This window comes from Brachyistius frenatus, unplaced genomic scaffold (assembly GCF_029030835.1).
Source record: "Brachyistius frenatus isolate BFR_SWC_R1_liver_20210118 unplaced genomic scaffold, ASM2903083v1 Contig_359, whole genome shotgun sequence".
NCBI lineage: Eukaryota > Metazoa > Chordata > Actinopteri > Embiotocidae > Brachyistius > Brachyistius frenatus.
Window position 1 is genome coordinate 97,501 of NW_027210958.1, and position 10,461 is coordinate 107,961.

A 10,461-nucleotide genomic window follows, 5' to 3' on the forward strand; every position below is an offset into this window, starting at 1 on the left:
CCTTTTTCTGTTCAGTCCTGTGAAGTCCAATCAGACCTGAGACCACATCAGAGCATCGTTACGAGTCACCGACGGAAACTCAGCAGGCAGTTTGACCGGTGAAGAGAACTCAGTAAATCACTGCAGACAATATAAAGATGCTGAAAACCGGCTTCACAAAAGAAACGCAGCATCGCTGATGTCATCAGTTACACATCTTCCCCGTCATGACGTGTGCAACATGAAAGTTTACACCTTAAAAGGCCCGCTCAAATTATAACAACAAAAAAAGGGAAATTCTCCTGAAATTTAAAGTTTTTACTTTCTTTGATTTAGCGACATCATCAGCACAGAAAAGAGAAGAGAGGGATTTTATTCTTAGTGTCTCGTGGTACTTCAGAAAAATCTGCACACTTTAATATCCTTAATAAATATTTCACACAAACTATTTTGCTGAGTTTCAACAGTGACTTAAAACCTAAGATTGTCTTAGTAAAGTTAAATAATGAGTGGATTCATATTTTTGCACAACAAACTGTTTCTTTTAGAGTAAACATACTTTAAACGTCTTCTTTTTAAACTTAATATTTAAATATTCATCCTCTCCTTCTATCTGCCGTTAAATATAGATAAACATAAAAAAATTAAATATCCAACAAAACAGAGTAAACCACATTTCAAAAGTTATAATCCACTAAGTCACCACATCTATTCTGATAATTATGAATAAACTTATGAATATACATTTAGTATAACTGATGCTGCACACCTGAATCTCATCAGCCAATCAAGGAGCGTAAAGAGTATTTAGGAACCTCTTTTTCATTGTTTTCGGGACGTTTCATGAGATAATAAACAGAGAAACTCTTCATAATTAAAAACATGAACTCCTTCTCATTTAAAGAGTTGAAGGTACAAACCAGGAAGCGGTGAGCTGCTGGCTTCATATCTGGGCTGGACATCATCTTCATCATCTGACTCTTCTTCTGACTCCTGCTGCTCTCCGCTCTCAGCTGGAACTAATAAAGACTCAGATCATCTTAAAGAGAATTAAAACTGTAAATGAAAATAGATTTCTACGTGTCAGTCCAGAAACACACCGGTTTGACAGATGGAGGCGAACTCTTTGTCACAGAGTTCCTCCAGCTTCCTCCCGAGCTGCTCCACGGATCTCTTAGTGAACTGGAAGGGGAGGAGAGGATCCTCCGAGTCCTGAGGAGGAGGAGGGAGGAGGTCTTCCTCACAGAGGAGCCGCACCGAGGGCCACGACTGTGAGGATACAGAGACAGACAGGTGAGCTGTCAGACAGGTACACAGAGCCTCCAGTGATGTCATCACCATACCTGCAGGAAGTGGACGCTGCTGTCAGTCTGAGCCAGACGGTCCAGCTCGGCGTCCCTCCTCTTCATCGCCTCCATCTTCACCTGCAGCCTCTGTCGGGAGGCGTCCACCTGAGCGGCCGCCGCCTCCCTCTGAGCTCCGATCAGCTGACTCAGCGACCGGTAGTGTCTCTGCAGGGAGTCCATGACGTTCACGATGACGCTCTCGCAGTAGTTCTTCGTTAGCCCCGCCTCTTCCTGTTTCACACACAGGTGAGCGTCTACATGGACGCACACGGCACCAATGATACGGAGACACTTTGGTCACATGATCTCCTCACCTGAACCTGCTCCGGCATCCTCCCCAGGTTCTCCCACTTCTCTTCCTGTTTCTGGAGATGCTGTTTGAGTTCGGTCCTCATCGTCTTCAGCTCCTCCTTCAGAGTTCAACGGACAAACAGGACTTACTTACATTTCTGAAATTAGTTTTAAACACGTTTCATTACATCCTTTTATTTGTCCTATTTACCTGTAACTCCAAAACTCTAATCATTTCATTCATTACATGCAGGTGGGGACTTTATAAATCCTTCTGGGCACGTTTCAGTGTTAAACTCAAAATTAAAAACTTCCCACTGCATCTTAATAATTCCTTTAAATTTTGTTTATAAATTAGAAAATGAACTTTGAGTGTCCTTCCAACAGGAAAGTCTTCCAGGTTGGTTCCCACAGCAGATGAACGACTCTACAACTCATGTCCCAGTGACACAAAGTCTATTATCTCGTATGAATTTGAAGGCCATTCCTAATACCAGACTTGTGTGTCGGCAGACGGAGAGACAGGATTCCTCCAATTAAATACGTGCAGAGAAAGAGGATGTAACAGCTGCCAGATTTCAGATTCACAGCTTTCATGATGTGAATTTCTGCTTTGGTTGATTATTGTTCCTGGTTGAAATCCTTGTGTTATTCCACCAACTGACCCTGAAGGTACCACACGCAGTGGCAGTTCTCCTTCTACAAAATAAGATCACATATATGTCGCCTGCTCGACATCTCTCATGCATGGCAATACTACTCTCACAACCTCATCTCTCTATAGAACAATGTACTTCATTAAACCCCTCCACGTTACTACCGACTGCAGACGACAGCACACCACACGATTGCATTGCCACAGTAGAGAAAAGGGTGACACCACGAGAAGACCTGACGGACACACCATATGCAAACGCTGATTTGACTATGTCTGTAGATGGCTCATGTAAAAAGAACACAGGCGGCACAAATGCCACAGGATATGCAGTGGTCGCAACAAAAACCATCCTAAAATCAGGGAGTCTGTTGACACACTATTCTGCACAAGCAGCCGAACTGATAGCTTTAACTGAAGCTTGTAAAATAGGACAAGGAAAAATAGTGAATATCTGGACAGACAGCAGTTATGCATTTGCATGCTGTCATGTGTTTGAGCAACAGTGGAAAAACAGAGGTATGATTACATCAACAGGGAAGCTGATCGATCCTACACAAGGATCTGATACTACAATTATTACAGGCCGTACAGCTCCCCAAGAAGGTAGCGATATGTAAGTGTGCCGCACACACAACAGGGAATGACCCGGTATCAAGGGGAAACCGCAAGGCAGATGAGGAAGCCAAAAAAGCAGCACACACACTTACACACAAAACACACAAGAGATTGAACCTGTAGACAATGAGATACTAAAAAACATGCAGAATAATGCTACGGAACAAGAAAAACAACAGTGGAAGGGAAATAAAGCACAACAAAAAGACAATGATTTATGGAGATGACAGGAAGGCAAGATGATACTCCCAAAAAGTTTATATAGATATGCGCCCCTCTTGAGCCAAGGGTTGAACCATGTCTCAACAGGAGGGATGGTATCTATAATAAACTAAGCATTTACAACATGTGGCTTTACAAACTACTAAAAAATTTTGTTTGACATGTATTATACAGTGGGTACGGAAAGTATTCAGACCCCTTTAAATTTTTCACTCTTTGTTTCATTGCAGCCATTTGCTAAAATCAAAAAAGTTCATTTTATTTCTCATTAATGTACACTCAGCACCTCATCTTGACAGAAAAAAACAGAAATGTAGAAATTTGTGCAAATTTATTAAAAAAGAAAAACTGAAATATCACATGGTCATAAGTATTCAGACCCTTTGCTGTGACACTCATATTTAACTCACATGCTGTCCATTTCTTCTGATCCTCCTTGAGATGGTTCTACTCCTTCATTGGAGTCCAGCTGTGTTTAATTAAACTGATTGGACTTGATTAGGAAAGGCACACACCTGTCTATATAAGACCTTACAGCTCACAGTGCATGTCAGAGCAAATGAGAATCATGAGGTTGAAGGAACTGTCCAAGGAGCTCAGAGACAGAATTGTGGCAAGGCACAGATCTGGCCAAGGTTACAAAATAATTTCTGCAGCACTCAAGGTTCCTAAGAGCACAGTGGCCTCCATAATCCTTAAATGGAAGAAGTTTGGGACGACCAGAACTCTTCCTAGACCTGGCCGTCCAGCCAAACTGAGCAATCGTGGGAGAAGAGCCTTGGTGAGAGAGGTAAAGAAGAACCCAAAGATCACTGTGGCTGAGCTCCAGAGATGCAGTAGGGAGATGGGAGAAAGTTCCACAAAGTCAACTATCACTGCAGCCCTCCACCAGTCGGGGCTTTATGGCAGAGTGGCCCGACGGAAGCCTCTCCTCAGTGCAAGACATATGAAAGCCCGCATAGAGTTTGACAAAAAACACATGAAGGACTCCCAGACTATGAGAAATAAGATTCTCTGGTCTGATGAGACCAATATTGAACTTTCTGGCGTTAATTCTAAGCGGTATGTGTGGAGAAAACCAGGCACTGCTCATCACCTGCCCAATACAATCCCAACAGTGAAACATGGTGGTGGCAGCATCATGCTATGGGGGTGTTTTTCAGCTGCAGGGACAGGACGACCGGTTGCAATTGAAGGAAAGATGAATGCGGCCAAGTACAGAGATATCCTGGAAGAAAACCTCTTCCAGAGTGCTCTGGACCTCAGACTGGGCCGAAGGTTCACCTTCCAACAAGACAATGACCCGAAGCACACAGCTAAAATAACAAAGGAGTGGCTTCGGAACAACTCTGTGACCATTCTTGACTGGCCCAGCCAGAGCCCTGACCTAAACCCAATTGAGCATCTCTGGAGAGACCTGAAAATGGCTGTCCACCAACGTTCACCATCCAACCTGACGGAACTGGAGAGGATCTGCAAGGAAGAATGGCAGAGGATCCCCAAATCCAGGTGTGAAAAGCTTGTTGCATCATTCCCAAGAAGACTCATGGCTGTACGAGCTCAAAAGGGTGCTTCTACTCAATACTGAGCAAAGGGTCTGAATACTTATGACCATGTGATATTTCAGTTTTTCTTTTTTAATAAATTTGCACAAATTTCTACATTTCTGTTTTTTTCTGTCAAGATGGGGTGCTGAGTGTACATTAATGAGAAATAAAATGAACTTTTTTGATTTTAGCAAATGGCTGCAATGAAACAAAGAGTGAAAAATTTAAAGGGGTCTGAATACTTTCCGTACCCACTGTATGTGCAAAACACGACCCCCAAGGAAACATGAGACCCACAAGGGGCCGGTTCCCTTCACCAGAGTATCCAGTCCAACATCTCTGCATGGATTTTATTGAATTTACACCATGCGAAGGAAAGAAATATTGGCTGGTTATCATCGACACCTTTTCAAAGTGGGTAGAAATATTCCCAACTAAAACACCGGATGCATTGACCGTAGCAAAAGCGCTGACAAGGGACATTATACCACGATTTGGAATACCAGAAAAGATATTTTGTGACAACGGGACACATTTCGTGAACATTATAAAACACCTAGCCACAGCTTTCGGGTCACAGTTAAGACATCACTGCTCATACCATCCACAGTCAGCAGGCCGAGTGGAAAGAACTAATGGGACAAGAGGCATCTCACCGTTTGAAATGATACACGAACATCCCTGTCACATGCCACAACTTGGACCTATTGTGGACAAGAAAGAGCCCACTGACCAGACGACTGCAGACTACATGGCCAAAATGTTAAAAAGAAAAGATATTATGTCTTCTGTTGTCCCTCCTACGCAGGTGGTGGAAAACCAGTCAATAGACCTAAAACCAGAGGACTGGGTTTTCATTAAGGTGATAACAAATAAATACTGGAGCTCTGCCAGATGGGAAGGAGCCTTCAAGATACTCCTGGCTACCCCAACAGCAGTTCGGATTGCTGAACGGACCTCCTGAATACACCTCAGCCATTGCAGAAGGATGAGACCTTTGCTTGAACCACATAACTCAGACATACCAGATTCAGTAAACCGGCATTTCCCTTGTGGTGAAGTCTGGCTACAAAGGGAGGTGATACCAATAGGGGTACTTGTCTCAAACCAGTGAAGAAACCAACAAACACCCTGGCGAGTAGGTTCTGGTGAGCTTATTTTGGTATATCTGTGGATGGACAGTTCAGCTAAAATGACTCAAGGCAGCATAACATGGCATCCATTCAGGAGGATAGGACTCTGTGGCCTCAGAGGGACCTTTGTTTTCTGATAGTCACAGCTCTGTTCATAGTACTGGCCATATTTTGGTACGAAGCCAACATAACATACCTGACAATCAGACATCAGACGACAAGACCACAATCGGACCTCGGACTACTGACAAAGTTCACAGCACTAAAAGAGCTCGTGTAAAGGCTGGTGGAAAATATGCAAGGAACAAAAAATCAGTACCGGGTACAGGGAGCATTAATTCTCACATTCACGGAAGGGCAACAGGCCAGTCTCATGTTTGACGCATGTGCGGTTCTTCCCTGCAAGGGGAAAGACCGCAGCTTAGTTTGGTCAGACAAATATCTGTGCATGGTAGCATCTGTGTCGACCTAAAACAACGACTGTCTCTGATTAAAGGATCTACTGCACCAGGTTGTCACGTACAAAACTGCAACACCATAATACTGACACTGAAGGATCCAAAGCAATGTGACTCCAGACTGTTAGTATCTGGGGCAGATCCAAAGGGCTTAATCTGGATAAATATAGTACAACCAACCACCACGGTATCCCGCCAAAGCGTTGCAAATACGAGCTCACACATAGATCCTGTAGTCCGACGATTGAAAATCACTAAATTTACAGATGTGGTGTCACTAGAGACGGGATATGGTGATACCAATATGTGGCTACAGTGGATGCAGTACTCAGCTCAGATGGTGGGCAAAGCCGACTGCATTGGATGCTCCGAGGCACGCCCACATTTAGGTCCTATACATGAGATGCTGTTAAGGGCCTGAGCGAACGGCTCGATGCCACTAGTCTTATGGTGTGGCAGAACTGCATGACATTGGACATGCTGCTGGCTGACAAAGGGGGGTATATGTAAAATGTTTGGCTCTGTATGTTGTACGTTTATTCCTAACAATACAGCATCAGATGGATCTGTCACCAAGGCTCTACGGGGTCTTACCGCCCTAAGTGAGGAACTTGCTGTAAATGCTGGGATTGATGATCATTTTTCCAGGATGATGGAATCTTGGTTTGGTAAATGGACAGACCTGTTCCTCGCCTGTTTCACTAGTGTTGAAATAGTAGCAGCCATACTTATTATTTGTGGTTGTTGTTGTAATCCCCGTATCCAAGGATTGATCCAAAGACTAATCAATGTTACATTGACTAAACAGGACATCCTTTATATGCGATTTACTACAACTGACCAAACGTACGAGACCGCTAATACGACACCGATTCTACCTACGACTGAACGACCCCCTTATGAAGACGTATTTGTTCTCCTCCCTGGAGATCAGGACATGTTCTCAGACACTGAGGAGTGATAAAATAATGGATACCATGCTGAAACTTGAGAGAAGTAGCAATGGAGATGATGTCTGGTTGAACAATACTCAACAACAACTGTGTGATTACTATGATTTTCCTCATGATGATTCTTTTATTTTTTTAAGTACATGTTATACTTTGTATAAACAGGAGGGATATGATGGGAAATAAGATATACTTATATACCTGTTGCTCAAGGATGTTTCTGTTGTCTCATTTACGCCGTCTCTGTGTCTTTATCTTGTGACCTACAACCGAACTCAGAGCTAACCAGAAATACGAGAGGACGTGGGAGTGACTGTCAACTGTTTGTTAAACTGTATAAAAGTTGTCCTGCGGAGGACAGACGTTGAGCACTGCTGGACATCTTTCTTTGAGGGCACAAGCATTTGCTCCTTCTTGCAAGAATAAATGTCCGATATGTTTGATTTTGAATCCACCCTCTGAGTCATTTTTCTAACAATTTCCTTCAGACATATTTAACCATATATTATTTATTTTATTAAAAAAAAAAATAGGATCTTTGATTATTTAAAAAAAAAAAAATGTATACCAGAACATTTTTTTGTCTGCAAACTTAATTAAGAAGAAACAGATTAAAGATATTTTCTATTATTTACCTGAGAGGGAAGTTTGAACTGCTTTTAAAACATATTTGAGTAATATTTTCTTTAGTCAGCTATATTTTTAAGAACTCAGTCTGATATTAATGAATTCGTTTTTAATACTGTTGCTTCATTTGATGAAGTTTCCACAGATTAATGACTGATTATTGACTCTTGGCTTAAATCACAGAACCTTTCAGAAATCGGTTCATTGTCTCAGTAAACTGGTTTAAACGGATTAAAGTTGACTTCCTGAATATAAAACTTTAAAAACAGTCGGAAACGTCCTGTTTTTTGCTCCGGTTGTGTCTCCGTACCTCCCCCCTCCTCCGCTCCTCCTCCACCCCGCCGATCCGGTGTCCCCGGTGCTCGTTGGAGGCGCACAGGTCGCAGATGATCCGTTCATCCGTGCAGCAGTAAACGTCCAGAGGTCTGCGGTGTCTGCGACACCGAGTCCCGTCCGGTGTTCCGGTGCTGCTGCGGGCTTTCTTCTGGACCTGCGGGGACCCGTCCAACTGCTGGTGTCTCCTCTCCGTGTCCCTCACCACCGCAGACAGGGTGCTGTTCTGGACCAGCTCCGGTCTGGAGGGAAACCTGCGGCCACACTGTGGACAGCTGCAGGGCCGGCCGCCGTCCCGGTCCCGGTCCCAGCGGTCCCGGACGCACCGCCTGCAGAAGTTGTGTCCGCAGGGGACGGTGACCGGATCCCGGAGGACGCTGCTACAGATCGGACAGCAGAGACGGTCCCTCCTCACGGAGACATGATGACGTCCCGACATAACGTTCAGGGAAAAACAGAAAGTCACAAAGTCAGTTGGAGTCTTCTTCCGGATGTCAGAGAGGAAATGGGTCGAAGCACTTTTCAAAATGTAGAGGGGGCGGGGTTATAACCTATTCAGTTTATATTAAGTTTATTCAAATAGTACAACTTTTCTTGTTTTCAGGTTCATCGTCTAAATGTGTCCAGAGAGTTATCAGTGCATTTTTTTTCCTCATATTTACTTTGAAAGCTGAAGTCCCCGATCACATGATCACTCCCAGGTCTCCTCTGGTCATGTGATGTGGTTTGTTTACACTCAGTCCTCATGAATGAAGTTTTTACATCTTCAGACGGAAACTGTTTCAACTTGAAGAAATATATTTCAAAATTAAAACTGATATGCGGCGCTGCACGTTGGGGATCAGCGGGTCACGGCGACCGAAATATGAAGAAAAAAAAGTCATACTATAGCATTAAAATGTATTAATGGGATTTTTTACTTTGTGTTAAATATTTTGTATTGTTGTTGACCTTTAGTTTTGTATTATTTGGACTGCATGTACAACATTGAAACCTTGAGCACTCTGAACATGAAGGCTAACAGGGATCTGCCTGAGAGGAACTCAGTCCCCATGAACTGTAACCTTGCATGTCTCCCTCCTTGAACCATGTGTGTTACCTGAGCGGGACTCGAACCCGTGTCGTCATGAGGTCCTTTCTAGCTGGGTGTCAGCGTTATAGACCACTGGACTATCTTTGGTGCCAGAGGAAGCGCTTCACGGAGTTCACTCAGAGCCTTAGGGTTAGGTTTAACCTTAAGGTTAGGGTTCACCTTAGGGTTAGGGTTCACCTTAAGGTTAGAGTTCACTTTAGGGTTAGGGTTCACTTTAGGGTTAGGTTTAACCTTGGGTTAGAGTTCACTTTAGGGTTAGGTTTAACCTTGGGTTAGAGTTCACCTTAGGGTTAGGGTTCACCTTAAGGTTAGAGTTCACTTTAGGGTTAGGGTTCACTTTAGGGTTAGGTTTAACCTTGGGGTTAGGTTTAACCTTAGAGTTCACTTTAGGGTTAGGTTTAACCTTGGGTTAGAGTTCACCTTAGGGTTAGGGTTCACCTTAAGGTTAGAGTTCACTTTAGGGTTAGGGTTCACTTTAGGGTTAGGTTTAACCTTGGGGTTAGGTTTAACCTTAGAGTTCACTTTAGGGTTAGGTTTAACCTTGGGTTAGAGTTCACCTTAGGGTTAGGGTTCACCTTAAGGTTAGAGTTCACTTTAGGGTTAGGGTTCACTTTAGGGTTAGGTTTAACCTTGGGGTTAGGTTTAACCTTAGAGTTCACTTTAGGGTTAGGGTTCACTTTAGGGTTAGGTTTAACCTTAAGGTTAGGGTTTACTTTAGGGTTAGGGTTCACCTTGGGGTTAGGGTTAGCGACATGCTATGTCGTTTTGACATCAGTTTTTGGTCATTTTTTCATGTCTGAATCGCCAAAAATAGCAACTAAATTCAAAATGCCGGACTTCCTGTCAAGTTGACGTAATGGTGCTTTGGAACTTTTTTGTACGTCTAGGTGTGATACACGTGTCCACAGAATCTCGTGCACGGAGGTAAATGTAGCCGCCGGGGCATCTCTGTAGGGGGCGCTAGCGAGCCATTTGCTGTGATGGAGTTATTGATGAAGCAGATATGAGTTCAGGGTGTTCCATGTTTCTACGATCTGGAGGATTCATGATGTCCTAATGCTGATGTTGAGATATTCTCTCACCTCCCTGTGACTCCTTCACGCTGCAGGAGGATTCAGGTACTTACAACACCAGCAACAGTTCCTCCTCCTCTCATCACTTCCTGTCTGCATCTCACTCAAAGAGAAACCTTCAAAATTAAAGACTACA

General features: G+C 43.5%; 1 protein-coding gene across 2 annotated transcripts in view; it reads right to left on the reverse strand.

Moving 5' to 3' along the window:
• LOC138636181 (tripartite motif-containing protein 16-like protein) overlaps positions 1-8,633 on the reverse strand; it is a 9,990-nt gene extending 1,357 nt beyond the window's left edge. Inside the window, exons 1-6 of one of the 2 annotated variants that reach the window (XM_069724060.1) lie at positions 8,137-8,633; positions 1,640-1,735; positions 1,323-1,556; positions 1,080-1,248; positions 900-992; positions 1-36 (exon numbers count right to left, since the gene is read on the reverse strand). The exon at positions 1-36 is cut by the window's left edge and continues 30 nt beyond it. In XM_069724060.1, the coding sequence (XP_069580161.1) occupies positions 1-36; positions 900-992; positions 1,080-1,248; positions 1,323-1,556; positions 1,640-1,735; positions 8,137-8,598 (1,090 nt within the window). In that variant the 5' untranslated portion in view covers positions 8,599-8,633. Of the gene's footprint in view, positions 37-899; positions 999-1,079; positions 1,249-1,322; positions 1,557-1,639; positions 1,736-8,136 lie in introns of both variants that reach the window. The other variant, XM_069724059.1, reaches the window with a different exon arrangement.
• Positions 8,634-10,461: the final 1,828 nt, after the last annotated feature.